Raw genomic sequence first — 21,553 nt, forward strand, 5'->3', positions numbered from 1 at the left:
AATTTCTCTTCACTGGTTGCAAAAAGCCACGACGGCGACGTCCGTTAATTCAAGACGGCGATGGCCAAATTGCAGAACTCGAGGCTTCCACCCATTGGTTTGTGGACACGTCACAATGACTATGTTCACTTCTTCCATACAGTCTATGGCTCTAAGCCTGGGCCAATGACAAGGGCTGAAAGTCACACATTCATATTCTTTTTCAATTCATTTCAACAGCTTATGTCATCAGAATACTGAACAAGATGGTGTGGGCAGTACTTAAACTGGCTTTAAAGTTATAAAACACCACTTGCAAATAGTCTTTTTCGACCTTGCTGCCACTAAATAAATACTTCGTATCTGCTCTTGAGTCTTCTGACTCCCTTGAATGTACAATTCAATCACCACCACAAAGTGTCTCAACATAAATCAAGGTGCAGTGGGTCAGCCCTCAGGCCCTCCACGGTGGGGAAACTGGAAATGGCCTGAGGGATAACAAGTGGGTTTGATGAATGCATGGACTCGATGGAATAGCTGACACACATTTATGTATTGTTCTCTAGAAGTGTGTCTTTCAATTTCTAACATTTGTATTTTCCTCCTGCGAAACATTTGCTGAAACCTTCAACTTCTCCATTTCAGAACCGAAACTAGGGATGTCAGTTTCTGTTCATACAAGAGGCGCTAGTCTGACTCATTGAGCTTTGGCGCCACATTGCGCTATATCCATCCAATTTTAATATTTTGTGTCGTAAAGGTTTTGCTGACGTTTGTCGTCCTTTGATCAGGTCTTGGGTGTTCCGATCAATCGGAACAGACGTTCTGAACAGTTTGATGGTCTATAAAGGCTGATCAGATGACTCATTGATTCTGAATTGAAACGCTTGAAATACTCATTCGTCTGTTTTCGAGCATGCTCTTTAATTCGCTTTGAGAGGGACACAGCTCGCCAAAGCTTCCTTTCAGCGGCCGTGTTAAATTAACATAACAGACTGTAAACAAAAAAACTACAGACCAACATGCATAGCCGGTGAAAAATGCTCTCCATGGTAAACCAATTATTAATTAAACTGTTGACATCCATCACCATAACCAGAAAACGCTGCACGTGCGTCGGTGCATTTACTCTGTTTGAGACGATGGCGAAGCAAATGAAGTTGCTTGACTGTGGGGTTTGAAGTTCGACTGAACCGTCAACATCAAAAATGAAAGTGCAAATTTGACAAAGAACCACGACGAGCACTGGAGCGCAAAGCCACTCAAGCTGGCAGCTCAACGACATGATGAGGGACCATTGACGAGCCGATGATCAACGCCATGCACGAGATCTTCATGATTAAGCCGACGAATGGCTGCATAGCATCTCAACAGCTCAAAATATAAGGCTTTTAAAAGTTAGTGTTGCGCGCCGTGTAACCTCTGTAACCTCGTCTGTAAAAGCTCTCAATGCAGCATGATATCTGCAAAATCCTCCTCCTCCTCCTCCTCCTCCTCCTCCTCCTCCTCCTCCTCCTACGAGTCGACAAAGCCGACATTGCTCCTCGGGACATAATTTAGAACATACAGTAAACTTTCTCAACAGTTGTGCCGGAAAAGGGCTCAATACTTGACAAATCAATCTGACCAATAATCAGGGAGATTAGGGAGGCGGTGCGGTAGAGAGGATTTTGAAGCACTCTCCCCTTGCATTCCTAATGACGGGCGTACTTGAACACAACTTCAATGACACCGAAATTCATTTCAATTTCACGTCAACTTTTAAGCCTTTGTGTTTCCTCCCACATTATCACTGGAGGTGGTTTCCTGCAGTGAATAACAACGTTTTAGGTACAGCTAACATACACGCTACCACCTCTGCTCTATTTTACAATGAGAGATGTTTAAAACAGACTTCATGACCGAAGGAAATCCAATAATGGCGGGTCAATAAACTATTTTGTTGCCTTTCAGATCAAGTCGTGATTAATAACAGACACCTGCTGCTGCATTAGCTCTCAGGTAGAGTCGCTTCTACTGTCAACCACACAGGCCCCGCAGGCACAAATGATGTGTCACGACCCACAATGTCTGCGGCTCCATCATCCACGCTCTATGTCTGTTAAAGGTAAAAAAGCCAAGAATCATTTTTCTTCCTTCAACCCCCCCCCCCCCCCCCCCCCCCCCCCACACACACACACACACACACACACACACACTGTGCCTTCTATTATAAGCCGGCGCACAGTCACAAAGTGAGAGCATCCCTCCGCCTGAGGGTACATATTTGTGTTACTAACTAAACATAAAAAGGGGGATTATCTTTTCTTTGGGGCACTCTTTTAATACCAGGTGTGTCCAAAAATGAAAGGCCTTCAAATGAGTTTTCCGTGCAGAATAAATTAAATCACAAAGTTAATAAATTAGCAGTTGCCCGAGGCTCAACAAATCCATCTTTTGTAAACACAAATAATAAGAAAAGGCAGAAAAAACATCCATATCTCTAAAGACACAAATATCTTGAGGCTGAAACAGCTTAGTTGTATTCACAAGAAGAGTCTTAGTGTGTTTTTGGCCGAAGATCCCATGTTGTAGAGGATTTTAGGGCTTGAGCCTGATTATATGGGATCTATTTAAATGACATCAAATTGTGTTTGTTTTTGTCCTGCATCAATTGCAGCCCTGCGATCACTCCCTTTTTCCAGAGCGATGAGAGCTGGTGACTAGAGGAGTCCATTCCTTGATACACAGCGTCTCCCGTCGTCATGGGGAGGATGGGACATGGTCCCCCGAACCCCGTTTGAGCGGTTACCCACTGCCCTCTTCTGCCAGGAGAGCAGAGCTGCAAGTGTGAGAAATGTGTATTTAGAACCACGTTTAGGTTTCTACAAAGAGCTCGGCACGTCCGTTTCTGTGCGAGCAAATGGAATAACGATCATGCCGGTGCGGAGGAGCTTTAGTTAAACAGAGCATGGTCATTTGTTGTAATCTGTGAGGCTGAGCTGATCCTCCCTGTGCACTATTACTCAAATACATCCATCCCTCTCAGACACTCAATAAAGACAACAAATAACAATATAACTGGAGAGATACTGAAATAGCACACCCTCACATACATGAATTTATAAGATTTAATCAACATGGGGCCTGTGTAACAACTCAAGAAAAGCATACTCAGCAAGCATCGCTTTATCAGCTTGATACATCATGACTTTTCCTAATTTTATCAGAATTGCTCCTAACATGACGCTTTTCATCTTTTTGGAGTCACAGAGACCCCAGCAGCATGGTTAAATACAATTATTATTAAAAAGTACTTTTACGGAGCAAAACCCGTCCAAATCATAGGTTTTACCAAACTCCAATAACAATTTGTGTGATTGGAGTTTTATTGCGGTTTGTTCTCATTGACATATCCAATTGACCCCAAACATAAGTAACTGGTGTCCATTTCTTTGCCTGTAAATGACATCTTGGCAAACTGAAGGAATATAAGTTTACGCTTAAACCATATCAAACTCTAAACATGAAATATTTCTTTATTCTTATAACAGCATTGGTTTTTGGTCATCTCTGTATTCATCAAGCTTGTTTGTTGCAAATATGTCACTAAATTGTCAGACAATAAGAAAAGTAAAACCAATAAGAACTAAACATGGTTATGCATAAAGATATTCACCACGTTGATTTTATATTTTATGATGTACCCTATGAGCTCCTCACTATCCATCTCTGGAATCAGATTTCATATTGTCCATACAATCCTATAACAATGAAACCCTGCAGTTCCATCATACCTCAGTCTTTGAGCAGTGATGGAGGACATCTTTCTCCATCTTAAAGAATGGAGTAACGATCCAGTGTCCTTTTACTGAAGCTAAGAGTTGCCCTCACGTCCCCTCGGCTGTGCCAAGGAGCCGTGTGACTGAAAGTCAGTTGGACAAAAAATATAGAGCTGCAAGCAGCAGTACTAAACTGTTAATTCTAGTCCCTGATGTGGTGCGAAACACGGTTCAAAACTGTCAAAACAAGGCACACAGAGCAACAAGGGATGACGGCATGAAAGCATCGCACAGTGCGTTTCTAGCTTGTGCTGCAGGAGATAACAGAGCCTCCTCCGAAATCCTGAACAATTACCGACAGAAACCGCACTCCACCTTTCACCGTGATTGACAAGTAGCTGCTGAAAATTTAAAAACTCGGAGTGAAACGTGTCCGGTAGCGCGAGCGCTGATTGAGCATCTGGGGTGAAGATGGCCTGTGGACATAGACAGCAGGTTGATTAAAAACGACTGCTCTGATGTCTCCTGTCTTTATGAATCAATGCCGTGTCAAGGTGGATCTCCGAAGAAATGGACCGAGGTGTCACTCAAAACTTTAACGACCAAATATGCTCGGCTCGCGCGGAGCTCCCGGTGTAAATTATTGACAAAGCTCGCCTGTCGTGTTTGAAACGTAAATACTAAAAGCGGTCTTCGGCTGATGCTGCTCGTTAACGAACTCGGTTCCAGGAGAAACATCTATACTGGAATCTGTATTCAATAGTGCAGTGAGTGCATTTGCCATTTCCTGAGCAACAACCATTTCCTCCAAAAACAAAGTGTAGAATGTGCAAGGAATAGAGTGGTCTCGCCGACGTCACGATCTCCTTAGATACGAGGTCTGTCCGCCATGTTGGAGTACATACAGATCCTACATGGCGGCGAGTAAACAAGGAAGTGCGGCGAAAATACCATACTTTGAATCACTGGATAGTGCATCAAAGGTTCGCTACCTGGCCAAATTGAAGGTTATTGGTAACTTGGATCCCTATACGATGAGTGCAGATGGTTTCAGTGCCGATCCTACTTATCTTCCATCGGTAAACTACGCCAACATCTACACGTATCTCGTGAACACCCCCAGTCCCCCAGTCGTGAACACCCCCACTCCCAAACGTGTGTTTGTGTACATTGTACATGCATGTCATTGTGTGCGTGTGTGTAGGAATTAACTTTAATATATGTGTGTGTGTGTGTGTGTGTTGGGGGGGTTGAAGTTAGGGGTTAGTTTAAAGTTAATTCCTACAGGCTACACACATGCACACAATGACTATATATTATCAGGGGTGTGGATATCTAGAAAATTAATTTAAGATTCCCATGTTCTATCGACTTACTTTAATAAATTATTTTACTTTTTTTTTCAAAGCAAAAGCAGAGGCAGGACATTCCTTTATATCTCAAGAGATGCGTGACAGCCATTTCTCACGACGTCGCTTGGATAGCTCCTTCGTGTCATTTCCTTGATGTGTAATGACCGCTGGCAAACGAAAGAATGATTTCTTGTCTATCAGCTCTGCTGCCACAACCAAAGACAGCACAAAAGTTCACCACCGATAGGTTATGCGACTCAGCCGTGCATGCCAGTGGCTTTGTGTGTACTCCAACATCGCCGACAGCTAAAACTGTGACATCACACGAGACCACTCTATTGCCTGACGCCAAAGAAAAGGAAACTGACACCCACCGAGCAGAAATGTGTTTCGCCATCTAGTAGGATCGGCCCATTAATTGTGCTCTGCTGTTGCAGATATATATCGAATTATTGTTTTTTGTCAAGAAGTGGCGATAATAGATGAGAATACCTTCCGTGTGAGCCATTTATGTACTTAAAGGCTTTTACTCTGGCACCGTTTGGATTCATCTGTCTTGACTGTAAAAGATAATTGAACCCATAAGTCAGCGGGTTTGGATGTGTGTGTGTGTGTGTGTGTGTGTGTGTGTGTGTGTGTGTGTGTGTGCGCGTGCGTATGTCTCAGGCTATATCCACACTAGTCCAGTTTTCCTACGTTTACACTGAGCAGCCACACCACGCCGGAGTTTTGGAGCAGCCTTGACTGAGGAACCTGAAAACTCCGCCGAGGTTGGAGGTATTTGAGAACTCCGGGGTTTTGGTTGAGTGTAGACGTCGGATACGATGTCTGTTAGAAAAAAAATGAGCCCACACCCGTGCTCGCTACTGGATTGGTTATTACCAGCCATGACGTCTCCGTCCCTGATTCATCACACTCACTATCACGTGACCCGGACCCGGAAGAAAACAAAACAGCCGGGCGACCAGCAGCGATTCATTTCAACATGGATAATGTAAAGCCTTGCTTGCTTTGTTGTCTGTAGTAGCAGCTATTGTGGAGTTAAATGCGTCATTTTACAATGCTGCTAATGCCTACATGCGGAGGAGGCGAGCTGTTCTTCGAGCGATGAGCGAGCTGCTTGACCATCGGCGATCAGCCCCCACGTAGCGGCTGTCTGAAACTACAGTTAGCAATAAATGCTATTCAGAGCTACAGCTACAAACAGACAACACAATTTCCCCATTGGCGGTAATGTTAAAATTAGCTTAGAAGCTAGCGAGTCGGACCTGTTGCATGATGTTGTGCCCTAAAAGATGGAGCAAATGCCCTAAAGAATTGATAGATGGCGAAGATGATGTCCCTGTTTTTCTGCTGGGTGACCCAGCTTATCCCCTGATGCCGTATCTCATGAAGGAATACCCCAATGGCGGAGCTAACGTTACATTCATCAGCCCCCACGACAACAACACATGGAAGCGAGTGATCTACGTGTGTTGACCACATTTATGGACCATAATCGAGTAAACGTTTCCGTGTAAGTGTTGATTTTAAAGTAAAGTTGATGTGAGATATATATCTGCAGTGCTGTAACTACGTCTGAAAAATAAAACTTCTAAAACTTTCCACGAACTGTGTCTGTTTGAGTTTATAGAGGAAGATCTTAAGTATCAAATACAACCTTTCATTATCAAAGACTACTTCATTACTCTGTCATGTTTTTTTTAAACGAAGCAAGCAATCCACTTCCTGTTTACACCATCACGCGCATGCCCAGTGTAGTTAATGGTCACGTGCTGTCCGCCTTCGAAGGCTGCCGTGTGGATGCTCCAATAATGCTGGAAACTCCCGCGTGGACGGAGATCGGTTCTATTTGAGAACTCTGCATCCAACGAGACACGGCCTAGTGTGGATATGGCCTCAGAGGCATCTTGGGCGAATCTTTTAGCTTTTTTTGAGGCACCATAAATTACAGTTAGTCTAGGAACAAAAACAAATGCCCGATAGAATGGATACAAGTAAAACAAATAACACAAGCAGTCTTGCAGGAAACAAATTGGGCCTCTGGGCTTACAGCCTCTTTGTACTTTAACTCAGTTTAAGAAGAGAAAAACAACAGAAAAAGTACATGTAAATATAGATAGATGCTTAATTTCACATAGCACATACACCATTTCACCAGTCAAACATACTTAGTAAAATGGACTGAATTCAGCCTACTTTGGCTGCTTTATCTTCTTAAAACAGGAATGTTGCATCACCCAGAGGCAGTCTGGCCTTGGGTTTGCTTGAGAAACCTGGAGCACCGACACCCCGTCTGCTGAGTGAATAAAATCATGAAAGCGTTGTAATACGACTTGAAGTTTCCTTTCACCTTTGCCTTCCTGGCAAGATCCACTTTTTGGAGGTGCCACTTCCGAAGAGGTTTTGTTGTCCATAGGCGCGGAGCTTTAATTGACTTTCGAACCGGCTCAGTGGTTTATCTGCTGCATATTTTTACTTGAAGCACTGCATGTTAGGCCTGTCAGTGGTGTTTTGGGTGGAAATGGTGGGCAACGACTACTTTACACTTTGCACAGATGTAAAAGACATTTAACCTACCATGCAGGTGATAACCCAACGGGGCACATACCTCTTCAACTACTGCTCAATTCCCCCATTTGTACCGGCGCCGTCCTGCTGCTTTCATGTCTAGATGTTCGAGATGCTGACAGCCATGTCTTTACCAGGCCACCATCACGAATCCGATCAACACACAGGGGAAGTGATAGAGCATGTTTTCCGACAAGACAGCGTGAGCAGTTAGCCACTTTACCACTCCGCGTTAATTTTACCAGAGGTTTGGTTTATAACAGTGGCTGGTGGGTATCGAGGTGTTAAGTCTCCCATTTTTCTCGTGCAGTAGAAGATAATCCACACAGTTCACGGTGATGACAGTTAGCCTATACTTTAAAAGATATAATGACTTCTGCAAACTAAGAGCAAGTGCAGGCAATGCTACTTTTCAATTAGCCAATCAAATTGCAGCTGTACAACAGGAAATCAGCCCCACATGGCATCACATTTGAACCACCTGCTTTAAATACTTTAATAGAACTACTTTAATACTTTAAATACGGGAGCCGAACACAATATAACACCATTTCAAATCTATTAGATTCAGCCACTTACCTTACATTGTCGAAATCATTAAATAACAATAGGTGCTTTTTTATGTCATGCATTAATCCAAAATTATATACATTTCTAAATGACCTTTTTCCCACTTTTTCTTTCTGTTGCCAGCAGGTGGGGCTTTTTTTTGGGAATCTTGTAGATTAACTGACCTGAGAAGGAGTTTACAGAAATTGCCCATAATTGATTTTTTGAGGCTGATTCTGATGTGCTGCCCTTTTTCACTCTTACATCTGAAATTAAACAGCTTTTGGCCAAAACAATATTTGCTTTTACAGTGATTTAGTTTGTTTTCCAGCAGAATCATGTTCCTGACAGTGTGGAGAAGGCTTTGAAACAGACCATCAGTGCTTCCACACAAAGTCGGCCGGGAGTCACAAATTCAAGACAGTAAATATGAAATAAAAACAGCAACACATAAAAAGGAGATTCCCTGAATGTTCTTTAATTCATGCCTTTTCTTGTGAAATGCTACAAAGTCTTGTGCCCAAATAGAATTAAGTTTTGCTTCAAGTCACCATAGGGTGGCGCACCAGCTCTACAGGGGAGCCTCAGTATTTTGGACCCAATATGGAATCAGTTTGGAAGGGTTAATTCCTTTAACATTCAGTGAAAATACACTTTGTCCAGAGTTACTTTCCAAAGACCTCAGTGCAGGACAAGGGATTGATTCACACTCGTGCATTACTGCAGTCAGTGTCAAACTGTTCTCCCAGCAGCTGTCACCAGCAGCTTACATGGCCAGAAGAAAGGGCGGGTGAGATTTTATGATCACTCTCACTGAGGTAGAGGAACAGGAAACCGTCCATGGCCTATTGCTGCTTCACTGGCAGCGCTCGATGAAAAACAATGTAATTAATTGGAGGACGACAAAAGCGCCACACAGAAGGTAGACAACTTCTTTGGGCAAAGAAAGGCAACATTTAATTTGAAAACTTTTCTTTGAATAGGTTGAGTTACTTTAGTATAATATTAAAGTAGCCTTTTGGCATAATCACAATTCAGTCAGTTTCCTAATCTGTTTTGTTTTCTTATTTTGTCTGTGTAAAAGCCATAAAGCCAAACACATTACAAAAAATAGAGTGTATCAAATATTCACATCAGCATAGACAGTAGCTTACAGTACAGAGGTGCAATAGTTAACACTTATTTAGAATAGACTAACCTCTAATATCGGTAGACCTTAACACATTATATATTTGACCTTACAAACTAGAACGGGTAAATCGCATTTTTTCTTTCTTAACATTGTCTCTCTGTACTTGCCGTAGTGTTGTATAAATTCCGCCATAACCGGAAGTTCCACCCCTTTTCATCCCCTCTCTGGCAAACTGAGTGAGTGCAACATTTACACATAAACGAAATCACAATTTCTATCATCATCCATCCTCTTTAATACTAATAATCATATCCCCGGTCCTGCTAATTTACACATAATCAATGTAGGAGCAAGATGACCGGATAATTATTTGCTTTCCACCACTTTTTTTCCCCGTTGTTATAACCGATGAACTGACTCCATCTTTTTCTGCCCTTCTGCAGCGTTCAGTCCGCTGACACGGCAGCATGGTAAGGACTACGTCTCATTAAACTACTTGGAAAAGCTACGTCTGCATACCTGCGAATGTTGAATATTGTTCCCGTGGACATGGCTCGACATGAGATGTGTTTGTGCTGATCTATATATAATGCGTCACGTTATAAAGCGGCTAGCATTTGTGATTAGCATTAGCATGTTGCTGTTCGCTTGGGCCAACCGTCTACAACCTGTCCCACAAGAATGGCATGTCCTCGTTAAACTACTAGGCTAGCTAAATGTTAGCTCTAGCAGTTCTGAACTAATATGAAACGACCACTTTGTTCCGGAGGTAAATACTCTTAAAACTACGATGCTAAAGATGTTAGCTAACGGAATTGTACCCCAAACCGGACAGTTTTTAGCTAATGTTTCAATACAATTCACTTACAATGTTGATAAAAATGATCGTGTAATGTTTTCAGTTGATTTAATGGTGTTAAACTGAAGTTAAACTTCGTACCTTTCAAACGAAATATTGTTGTAATTATTACAGTTAGCTTTGCCTTTACCAGAGTCGTTAAAACGATGCTAACACCGGTGAATTAGCCGTGCACTGCTCGTGGCCTAATCCGTCCGGACTTCTATCCTCGTTGTAAACACTGGCTGCTGCTGGTTTTTCGGGGATATTCGCTTGTTCCAGGGTCGCAAAAATGACCATCAATGCTGTCAACACATCCGGGACCGTAGTTCTGTCCTTCACAATAAGATATCACGCTTCAACAACTCCAAATGATGCAATAAAAGCTCCTTAATTTCCGTTTGAGCGTATACCACCACCTGCTGGATGTTTTGTTAAACTCTTCTCATGTCAATCACTGGCAAAACACCAGCTGATGTCTGGAATTTAACAATTATGTACACATATTGTATATAACAATTATTATCATAACACACAGTGCAGAGTAAGAGTTATATTACAACTAAAAACATGAGTATTCATGATTAAAAAGCTACATTGTTAAAGTGAAAGACAAATAACTTGTGCAAATGATTGAAAAGTTCTGTGCAAACATTTATTGAAAAACAAACCAATCAAAAATTAAATTAAAAATCAGGACACACATGGCATTTGAAATAATCCTCTTCATCATCCAGCTCCTCGTCCCAGCCCACACACATGGTGTGATACCATGTGTGGCAGCTGTCACACTGGACCCACGACACCAATCCCTCCGAGCTCTCTGGAGGGTCAGGTTCCTGGCACCGGCCACACTCCCAAACTGCCTGCTCCATCTCTTCAGGAGTGTGACCTATTAAAATAAATAAAAAATGACTTTGAATTAAAGACAATGATCAGATTTTCATGGGTTGGCATACAATGCAAGTTAACATGAAGTACCGGTGGATGTCGTAGGTCCAGCAGACGAGGAGCTGGATGAAGGTCGGGTCTCTGCAGGTTGGGAGGCTGTATAAATAACAGAAAAAGCATAACCATGCTTTGTTTACTCTTCATCATGGCTAATGTCACCATCCTGTTATAATATTGTGGGGTTTTTTTTAGATTATTTAAAGGATTTACAGTGGAAGGGAGAGGAAGGAGTTTGGGACCCATAGAGGCCACGTCCCGCAGCCGATGTTGAAGGCTCTGAAATAATAATCATATTTTATTATTACAACTCTAAAATACATACTTATAATAATGTTTATGCGTAACAATAGTTAATAAATTCTGATTTATACGTGAATTCAAATGCAAAATAGGGATGCGCTGACCAGGAGACGGGGGAAGGTGGCGGTGTTCCTCAGCAGGCAGGCTCAGTGGTGGTGATGTGCTGCTGGCAGGCAGCCGGGGACCGTGGGAGGCACGAGAGGGGGCAGAGCGGGATGAGGGACCGGCGATGGAAAGTCCGGAGCTGGTGGCTGTAGTAGCCCCGAGGGACACTGGTCTTCTGCGGCTGGGGCGAGAGCCGCCAGACAGGGTAGAGGAAGTGGCTGCCGGGCCGGTGTCTCCGGCCCGCTGCTGCTCTCTGTCTCTTCTGGCCAGAGCTTGGGCCTCCCGTCTTGCAGCACGGTCCTCTGCCTCCACGATGACGTCGGACATCTCCTGAGCTGTCAGTAACCTGGCCTTGGTGATGTTCCTCCTGACCTTGCCGGTGTTGCGGTTGTAGTTTATTTCGGCCAGGAGGTGGGCCAGGTCTGCTGTTATCCGGCCTGATGTTACCAGGGGATGGGTCATGTAGGGATTGGGAGGAGGGGCAGGTGGGGGTTGGTTCTGGGGATTGGGGATAGGGGCTGGAGAAAGGGGATGCTGGGAGGGGAGGGCAACATCAGGCGCAGCCCAGGAAGATGCCGATGAGGTTGGCGGAGGTGGTGAGGAGGCCCCACGCCGCGGCCCGGACGGCATGACCCGTGACCAGTCGATGGCCATTGGGTCCAGAGGGTAGAGGCCACACCTCCTGAACCCAGCCACCACCAGTCTCCGATCCTTCACCCTCTGGTAGGAGTCTCTTAGGACCCTTGAAAACTCCTTCTTAGAAACCAAGAAGGAGTGGCTCACTGCCGACAGATCTCCTGTAACACCAGAGAAATCTGCCTTCAAGGGTCCGAAGAAACTCACATCCAGAGGTTGAAGGATGTGAGACGTATGTGGTGGCAGGCACAAGAGAATGACCCCCTCCCTCTGTGCCGCCCGGACCAGCTCTGGATCCAGGTGGGATTGATGTCCGTCCATGATGAGCAGCAGCGGGCGCTCCTGCACGGCGAACTTCATGAAATGCCCGACAAACCACTTCCTAAACAGCTCACTGTCAATGTACCCTGCTGGCGACTTCCCGTAGAGGGCATCGGGAACCCCTTCCTTGTTATAGGGGCCCCCTGGATATCCCCCCTTGTAGATGATGAATGGGGGGACATCCTCCCCAGCCGCGTTGAGGCAGGCCAGGACGGTGATGTGGTCTCTGGTTCCCTGGGCCTGCCTGTAAGCATGTTTAGTCCCCCGGGGCACGATGACCTTCCTTCTTGTAGAGTCCAGCTGAAACCCCGTCTCGTCGCAGTTGTATATCTGACGAGGTTTCTCCCTCAACCCGTGCTCCTCCAGGGTGGTGGTGAGGAGCCCGAAATACTCCTCAATTGGCCCCCTCTTGGCGCAGGATGCCCTCCCACGGTCAATGATGTCTGGGGTCCGGGCAGTAAGGCGATGGTGTTGCCGCTCCCGGAAGTTTATCCACCACGTCTGGCCAAGCACGGTTCTTTGTGCGTCCCGGTGGCGGAGGTTATAGATGGCCAGAGCGTGGGCCAGGACCTGAGGCTTCGTCAGTGGAAACCCGTGACTGGCAGAATACAAACAGTACTCCACCAGGGAATCCTCATCTTCAGGGGTGAGGAGTGTCCTCTGACCATAGACACAGTCAGAGGACACCCTTCCACTGACTCGGTCACTCAGGCTGGACTTAGGGACCCCAAACTGCTGGGCTGCCTGCCGTAGAGAAAGCCTGCCTGCTTTCACCTCCAGTAGGGCCTGTGTCATGGCCTCCTGGGTCCACTTCCTCGTCTTCCTCTCCCTCTTCCTGACTTGCCGCATGTTTGGCATCTGCAAATACACATTTACAGTAAGAAATTAAATACAAAATTTGTTTTAAAGCCACAGTACATGTCTCAATGAATTGAATAGTTTTATAAATTGCCAGATTGCCATGTATAGACTCATGCATATTTAACACATGCATAGACATACATATATTTACCTTAAACCATTGTAGATTTACAATTTCTATATCCATCTCTTATTTTCTTGATCCTCCTGTAAAGGAAAAAAACTCTCACACAGACACACATTACCTACCTTTGTTACTTTAAAGGTTCTTCCTGTCTTTTCTACTCTTTTTCTGCTTATTGCTGTCTTCTTTCTGTTCTTTTCTGCTTCTTTGAGTCTGCTTTCTGGTCTTTTCTGCTTCCTTGAGTCTGCTTTCTGTTCTTTTCTGCTTCTTTGAGTCTGCTTTCTGGTCTTTTCTGCTTCTTTGAGTCTGCTTTCTACTGTTTTTCTGCTTCTTTGAGTATGCTTTCTACTGTTTTTCTGCTTCTTTGAGTCTGCTTTCTACTGTTTTTCTGCTTATTGCGGTCTCCCTTTGCCTCTCTTCTCTTCCTTCTCTCTGTCGCTGTTCTCTGTCTCTGTTCTTTTCAGGCAGGAACATAAACCACAAGAGAGACATTTAAGTCAAAAACATTACATTTTGGTTAACCTTATATACTGTATAACAGCACTGTGTTATATTGGAGGCTTATCTACATAAATAGTTCTAATCATAAGAGCCACTGCTGGCTTTCAATAAATGTACAGTCTCGCTCACTCTCAAACACACACACACACACACACACACACCAACATTATTTGCATAATTGATCAGATCATTGTGCATTATTATACTTGATGTAGCCTGGCTTATGATAAACAAGAAAAGCATTTTATTTTACATGTCTGCTGTTATGTTTCAGAGCTAAGACCAAACAAGCAGCAGCCTACCTTTAACTCGCGCTATGATTCTTTGATCGTTTTTCCCGCGGCCACAACTGTTTTTTTCAGACACAACATTTCTGCCTCCCTCCCCTCGACGACAGATTATGTCACACATCAATGCTATAGTTTCATTGGCTAGACAAAGTAGTGTAAAGCTAGCTACAAAATACACTCGTATGCTAACTTATATTAGCAATACGGAGAAAATACAGAGACACTTCTCAGAGTAAAGAGCGTCGCCCGAGCGTTTTTTCTGCTTCCTCTCATCAAAGTCACTTTCCTATAGTATTTAGACATATAAACGTCCATATATATTCATGAAATTTGGCACGTAGATTATTTGATATGTATGAATTAATATTACTTACGTTTGGTTGGCGATCGCCGAAGAAAATGACAGCGTAATGACCGGAAAGCGCGTGACGACGGAATCGTTCGAGACAGGCCAAGAGCAGCTCGCGCCGACCGAGGCAGGCCACCGTTACGTTAACTGATGTAGGCTTCAACGTCAACGTGCCCAGGATCAGTTACTAGTAGATACTTTGAATAAAAGCCCTGTTTTTGCCATCAGCAAGATATGCAAACATCTCAGGCTGATGTGCTCGTGATGCTTTTAAAGTCTTGCTAGAGTAACGATGGACCTAGTGCTGGGTTTCGATTTCTAGCAGAAACATCAGTTCCACCGGTCCCCTAACATCACTTTGTTGTTAATTCTCAATCTGTGGATTTTGTTGCCCTCCAGAATAACTGCTTTCTCTGATCTTCATTTGTAGCCTCGCAAAATTGAAGAAATCAAAGATTTCCTGCTGACAGCCAGGAGGAAGGATGCCAAGTGTAAGTTGACAGTCCAACCTCTCTGTACTAGTTGTAAATGATAGTTTACTTAATATATACACGTAAGCACATTTAACTACAAGGTGGATGGACGGACAGGTGACAACTTGCAGTTTTGCTACTGCAAGATATTAAACTGTACACCTGAGCTTTGTTCAAGTAAAACAGCCCAGATGTGTCCTTCCTAATTGACTCTTCCTTACAGAGGACGTAGATGGTGTTATTTAATTCTTCAAATGTATTTTAAATATTTGCAAGTGTAACCTGGAGTCGTCCACAGCAGGTCAGCTGAACATGCCAAAATGGGAAAGGCAACCAAACACGTTAATATATATTTAGGATACCAATAAACTGTTAGCTTTCTTTGTCTTGAATGGTCCTTTTCTTTTTAAAGATTCTTCCTAGTTCCAATTTTCAGCAGATGTGGGAAGTTATTCAGAAATGATTGACCTGCAAAATGAATCATTAGTACAGTCTGTTTTGGAAATCGTTCAAATACTCATTGTGATTTTAATCAAAGCTAATTTTCTTGAGTTTGATCTGAACTGTCTCATTTGTCTTCCTTCAGCTGTAAAGATCAAGAAGAACAAGGACAATGTAAAGTTCAAGGTGCGCTGCAGCAGGTACCTGTACACCCTGGTCATCACAGACAAGGAGAAGGCGGAGAAGCTCAAGCAGTCCCTGCCCCCAGGTCAGTGTTCTTCTTTCAGTTTTTATTTAGGTTCAGGTGTTATTGACGAGATGTCGGCTTGTGAAGCAAATGCAACACGTCTGGAAAATGCAGTCTCTCCCAAAACATAGAAATAGTGGTCAATGACATTGAATATATTAATAATGTACATTTGACTTAGATTGTTCAGTTTTTAAGAAGGTTGCATCTTCCCTGGGTCTGATTAAAGATACTTTGTGGAGTTTTGAACCACTACTGACGTAGAACATGTTTGTACGAGTAGTTCTGAGGGTTTTGTTTAAGGATGCACATGCATGTGACCATCACAGGCATAGCGTGATAAAACTGTGTTGACAGCAGAGGAAGGTTATCCTGCTAGCGATTCTGTGTAAAAGGAAAGAATGTGCTAATAATACAATAAGTCAAACTGATGTAAACAAGGCTGTTTGCTGAGCATTCAGAGGAACGCATCACAGATGTTCTACAGTGTAGGAAATGGATTCAATGTGTTTATTGGGCTTAAGGAACATAACCAGTGCATACTTTGTAGAAATATTTGTATAAAACTGTAGTTGTGCATTCAGTTGCATTCAGTTGCTTTTAAAGTAATTTGACAGAAGTCATACAATAATCCACCATAGTAGCCTCTTTAAAAGATTTCTATCAACTTAATTATGGCTGGCAACTATTTTTAAAGGTAACTGCACGACAGAAGCCAGTCTCTGTATTTTTGATCGATTTTCAATGAAGGGAATGTATAGCGTTTGTGGTAATTAAAATCCACAGCAGATTCTCAACTGTTCATCAGTGGGTACTCATCACACAACACTTTGAAGGAATAATCACAAGAGGAAAATGAGTTCCTGTCTTTGCTGGTGTGATGTTTTACTCCAGTGAATGCTTTCTAATCTGTCGTCTTTGTGTTTGCAGGTCTGGCTGTGAAGGAGCTCAAGTAAATCCGTGATCTACAGATAATTATAATTAAAATTGGAAAAAAACTATTGATTTCTCTGTGGTTTTGTGTCAGCTGTATTGAATGCCGTAATGCAAACATGATGGATTTGTAAAACTGGAATGCATCATGATACATTAATGTCAATGTCCTGGGTATAGTGTTGCTGCTTGTTGAAATATTATAGGTCACATATGGTGCTTTGACATCTTTCCTCAAGATGTCAGATTTGAGTTTTAATCAAGTGTTAAGAGAACATCCTCCATTCCTTAGACATGTTAAATAAAATATATCCACAATGTGTTATGAAAGATGTCTGTTGACTCTTACCTAAAACGTCTTTACCTTGTCATATGTAACATCGCACTCTGACAATCAAATGTCCATTAAGTACATATATGTACTTATATCACCACTGGTGAATTATGAGGATTTGAGCTGTAAATGTTAAATTAGAAAAAGTTTACTGAATACTTGATTTCCCAGAAATGCCTTTCAAGTAACTGTTTGTGCATTTGTGCAACAAATGAATAGGAACATCTGTACACCACGCTGGTTTAGCCTTCCACAGCATCTATTTAAAAACTTAAATTAGGACTAAGATGTATCTGAATATTCATACATTGTTTAGCAAGGACAATACACTTGTAAAAATGTTTCTGCCCTGGTGTTGCATCACACAAACGTGTTCCTAAAACCTCAGGCAACGCTCACTCCTAACTGGGTTTTCATAATAAAACCAGAGATTACAGAATGTATGAACTGACCAGTCAATGGGATGAAAACCAGCACTGGCTTGATTTCACTAGTGTAGTTACGAAGTCTTCACAGATGTGAAGACAGCCCCATATATAATGACCACCTGTTTATTTTTATTTTACAGGTGGTGAAGATAAAAGTAGCTACAATTTGACATGAACCAGACTCCTGTGATTGAACTGTCTTCTGAAATTGTCTCAGTTGACCACTAGGTGGCAGTGCTGTAGTTTAATCCGCAGATAAACTAATTGAGCAACACTTAAAACTATAAATCATGTCAAAATAAAAATTATATTACAACATATTGAAAACGTGTATCTGTTTAACACTCATGCCACAAACATGCCGGCATATTTTTAAATCTCAAAGGGGCGTTTTTGCGCGCTCCAGCACGCTATCTCCTCCTGTCCTGACTCGGTGCGCGTGCCCGCTGGTGACTGTTGTGCGAGTCTGGAGCAGCTGTCGTTCGGATAGGAGCTCGGGGTCCTCAGCAGACGCGGAGACATCGTCGGAGTGTGATTTATATATTCCATGTAAAAAATAATAATAATCTCCGTCGGCTTTCACTTTGCAACAACACCGTTGACTCTGCAGGACTTCTACGGTTTACCTCACGTGCAGCTGAGAGTGTGTTTCCATAAACGAGCATGCTTTAATCATTGCCTTTGTTTGATATGAGACGGGGTTAAGATCTCCGGAGCCTGCTTTAGTGAAGGGAGGCTAATTCAGGTTCTGGCCGAACTTTTTTTTTTTTTTTCCTCGGGGTTAGGGATGTCTTCGGCTCGGGTGGATTACATTGCGCCCTGGTGGACTTACTGGCTTCACAATTTCCCTCATATCAACCTGAGGTTGCAGCCCATTGACAACAGCTTCCAGCCCGAAGAAGAGAACTACCAGCAGGTCAGTAGTAGAAGATGGGACACGGGGCTTTATCAGGAGCCCACTGATGAAGAACACGAGTAAAACAGGGGCACAATTTGCCAGTGTGTCATACCCAATAGTGAGTTTTTAACGGTATTGGGACCTCTTTATACAATCTATATATATATATATATATATATATATATATATATCACTAAAATCAGTTATCATCAGAGTCTCTGCTACATTCAGATTCAGATTACATTTTGCACTATTGATGGAACAAGTGGCCCATAATGTCCCTGTGAATGTCATCCAGTCCACCACATTTATTAGGAGCTACATCCAGCCCCATTCATCAGTGGACCAAGTACAAAAACAACAACCTTGCTGTCTGTTTTCGGTGTTCTTTCTAAAGGCAAGGCAAGTTTATTTGTACAGCACATTTCAACAACAAGGTAATTCAAAGTGCTTCACATAAAAACATTAAAAACATCAAAACATAAGGCAAAAGAAAAGGAGATTTAAAAACAATTAAGAGCATTCATTAACACATTAAAAAACAGTGCAAGAAATAAAATGCAGAAATGCAGGAAATTGATTAATATATGAATTGAATGTGGTTCAATTAAAGGCAGCAGCAAACAGAAAAGTCTTCAATCTTGATTTAAATGAGCTGAGGGTCTCAGCAGACCTGCAGCTTTCTGGGACTTTGTTCCAGATATGTGGAGCAGAAAAACTGAACGCTGCTTCTCCATGTTTAGTTCTGACTCTGGGAACAGAAAGTAGACCGGTCCCAGACGACCTGAGGGGTCGGGATGGTTCATAAGGTAGCAGCAGATCAGAGATGTATTTTGGCCCTAAACCATTCAGTGCTTTGTAAACCAACAGCAGGATTTTAAAGTCAATTCTTTGTTGGACAGGAAGCCAGTGCAAAGACCTCAGAACTGGAGTGATGTGATCCACCCTCCTGGTCTTAGTGAGGACTCGAGCTGCAGCGTTCTGAATCAGCTGCAGCTTTCTGACGGACTTTTTACAGAGACCTATAAACACACCGTTACAGTAGTCCAGTCTGCTGAAGATAAATGCGTGGACAAGTTTTTCCAAATCCTGTTGAGACATAAGTCCTCTAATCCTTGATATATTCTTCAGGTGATAGTAGGCTGATTTTGTAATTGTCTTGATATGGCTGTTCAGGTTGAGGTCTGAATCCATAACTACACCTAGATTTCTGGCTTGGTTTGTGGGTTTTAACATCAGTGACTGAAGCTGAGCGGTGATTTTCAATTGTTCGTCCTTGGTACCAAAAACAATTACTTCTGTTTTATCTTTGTTTAATTGAAGAAAATTCTGGCACATCCAGTTGTTGATTTGTTCAATGCAGATACCTAGCCCTTGTATGGGATTATAGTCCCCTGGTGACATAGTTATGTAGATAAAAGCAGTTCATCTTTGCAAAACAAATGGCATGAAACCATTGAGTTGGTAGCTCAAGAAGGGGTTTTCCCCTTCAGAAATATTACAGAAATGTTTTGCATAAGAGACAGAGCATGCACATCTCGTAAATACTGCCCTCACTTGGGCTTGGTTACATTTTTCATTCATTATTAAATTGGACAAATCAAGTAAGTCCATGTCCTTTGGGAGGGCCGGAGAGTGGATCAGGGAGCCCACTTGTGTGCGAGTGTTGGCATAGATTTGTTTCCCACATGGGACTTAAAGTGGTTCCCGTCTGACTCCGGAGGCGGTGACGGGACCGTTCCACACAGTTTGGAAGTGGCTTTGGGTTCAACTGTTGGATGGCTAATGACCCGCTTGTGAACACATGTCAAATGCCATGAATGATTTATGATTTCAACGTTCAATTTTTCAGTGTTACAGCTGAGCTCCTGTCAGCGCACGTGGTGGGCACATCATGCTGAGAGCAGATGACATTTTAAGTTAATTGCTGCCACGCAGAGTCTTAACACAGCGGTTTTCAGGGGTCCAAGGGAGTCAGAGAGGGGCCTCGTGAAGATGTGGAAGCGATTCATTTCACAAGAAGTGACAAGACAACGGAACAACTAGTGATGGGAACGTTGTGTGTTATCAGTCGAATGTAAAAGAAACATCTGACACGGGATAAATCAGTTAAATGTACGCTCAAAATGCCTGGAGGAAAGGAAGGATACCAGGCAATAATATCACAAAAAGAAGTGAGATATTGCTTGATATTACTTTTCCATTCTGCTTTCACTTTCATTTTTTACATCTGCAGTCGCTGCTCATTTGTCTATCGTGTCGTTTGTATGAATACTATGAATGGCTCGCGCTGTAGCGCTGCAGTGTTGCTGGATTGATTTGTCATCTTGTCATTGTGTTAATTACATTGATTCTGACTTGTCCGTTAATGACCAAGCATCCCGTCATCGCGGGGTTATTTCGTTTTTTTGTTATTGTTCCGGCTTCAAAAGGTCACACATCCCGTTGCCTGTTACGTGAGCGGAGTCCACGAAAACATTATATTTCCCACAATTTAAGCTTCTGAATAGATAGAAAGAAATAACGTAGCTCAGTAGGACAGCACAGAAGGCCCAGGTATAAAATGCACGGCCCGCCACTGGGAAATATAGTATTCACAATTGACTACATCAACACTGATTGGACATCCCCACAAAAGCTGACTCAATAATTAGCTGTGATGCTACACTTAGCTTTTAACGCTACCACCAACAGTAGCAGTTTGATGCATTTCTGCAACATATGGCATGGCGGCACAACTATATTGTTTTTGTTTTGGTCATGTTGGTGAAGTGAAGGTCATTTTTCTTTCTGCCTCCGTTGCATTGTGGAAGTAGAGTCAAGGCCGTGGGAGTGCGGGAGGGCAGCAGCGCTGCTCCGTCTGAGAGTCTGAGAAGACTTTCAACCACAGAGCGGGAAAACCCCCATCATCGCAACCATCATCCCACCTCCATCTCCGACTTTCCCATCTCCGTTTCTCTCTCTCTCTCTCGCCGACTCAGCCGCTGCTCTCTTTTGTTTGTTTCACAGATGTAGGTCAGGTCCTTCCTGCTCCCACTTTGTAGAACTATTTTCCCGCAGAGCACCAGAGCTAATGACACAATTTCAAGCTTATGCAATGCTACTTATGCTATTACATTCCCTGTCCTGTGTGGGCTGTCAAACTTCATTCTGATCACCATCTCCGTGGTTGACTTGCA

The 21,553-nt window shown here is 43.0% G+C and overlaps 3 protein-coding genes across 3 annotated transcripts in view; 2 read left to right on the forward strand and 1 right to left on the reverse strand.

Moving 5' to 3' along the window:
* Positions 1 to 9,516: 9,516 nt before the first annotated feature.
* rpl38 (ribosomal protein L38) lies at positions 9,517 to 16,784 on the forward strand. The gene is made up of 5 exons (XM_079293792.1): positions 9,517 to 9,580; positions 9,788 to 9,814; positions 15,051 to 15,111; positions 15,680 to 15,802; positions 16,712 to 16,784. The coding sequence occupies exons 2-5, from the start codon at positions 9,812 to 9,814 to the stop codon at positions 16,735 to 16,737; spliced, it is 213 nt and encodes a 70-aa protein (XP_079149918.1). The 5' UTR covers positions 9,517 to 9,580; positions 9,788 to 9,811; the 3' UTR covers positions 16,738 to 16,784.
* Positions 10,006 to 15,009, reverse strand: LOC306795372 (uncharacterized protein; the record flags this gene model as incomplete). Its single annotated transcript, XM_079293871.1, has 6 exons — positions 13,508 to 15,009; positions 11,538 to 13,353; positions 11,344 to 11,409; positions 11,164 to 11,229; positions 10,975 to 11,074; positions 10,006 to 10,012 (listed from the first exon to the last, which is right to left on the reverse strand). Exons 1-6 carry the CDS (start codon positions 13,541 to 13,543, stop codon positions 10,006 to 10,008), a joined length of 2,091 nt encoding a protein of 696 aa, XP_079149997.1. The 5' UTR covers positions 13,544 to 15,009.
* A 1,253-nt stretch (positions 16,785 to 18,037) lies between the features above and the next one.
* ttyh2 (tweety family member 2) overlaps positions 18,038 to 21,553 on the forward strand; it is a 51,446-nt gene continuing 47,930 nt past the window's right edge. Inside the window, exon 1 of the mRNA XM_079293812.1 lies at positions 18,038 to 18,392. Coding sequence (XP_079149938.1) covers positions 18,264 to 18,392 — 129 coding nt within the window. The 5' untranslated portion in view covers positions 18,038 to 18,263. The remainder of the gene's footprint in view (positions 18,393 to 21,553) is intronic.

This window comes from Melanostigma gelatinosum (genome assembly GCF_949748355.1).
Source record: "Melanostigma gelatinosum genome assembly, chromosome: 21".
NCBI lineage: Eukaryota > Metazoa > Chordata > Actinopteri > Perciformes > Zoarcidae > Melanostigma > Melanostigma gelatinosum.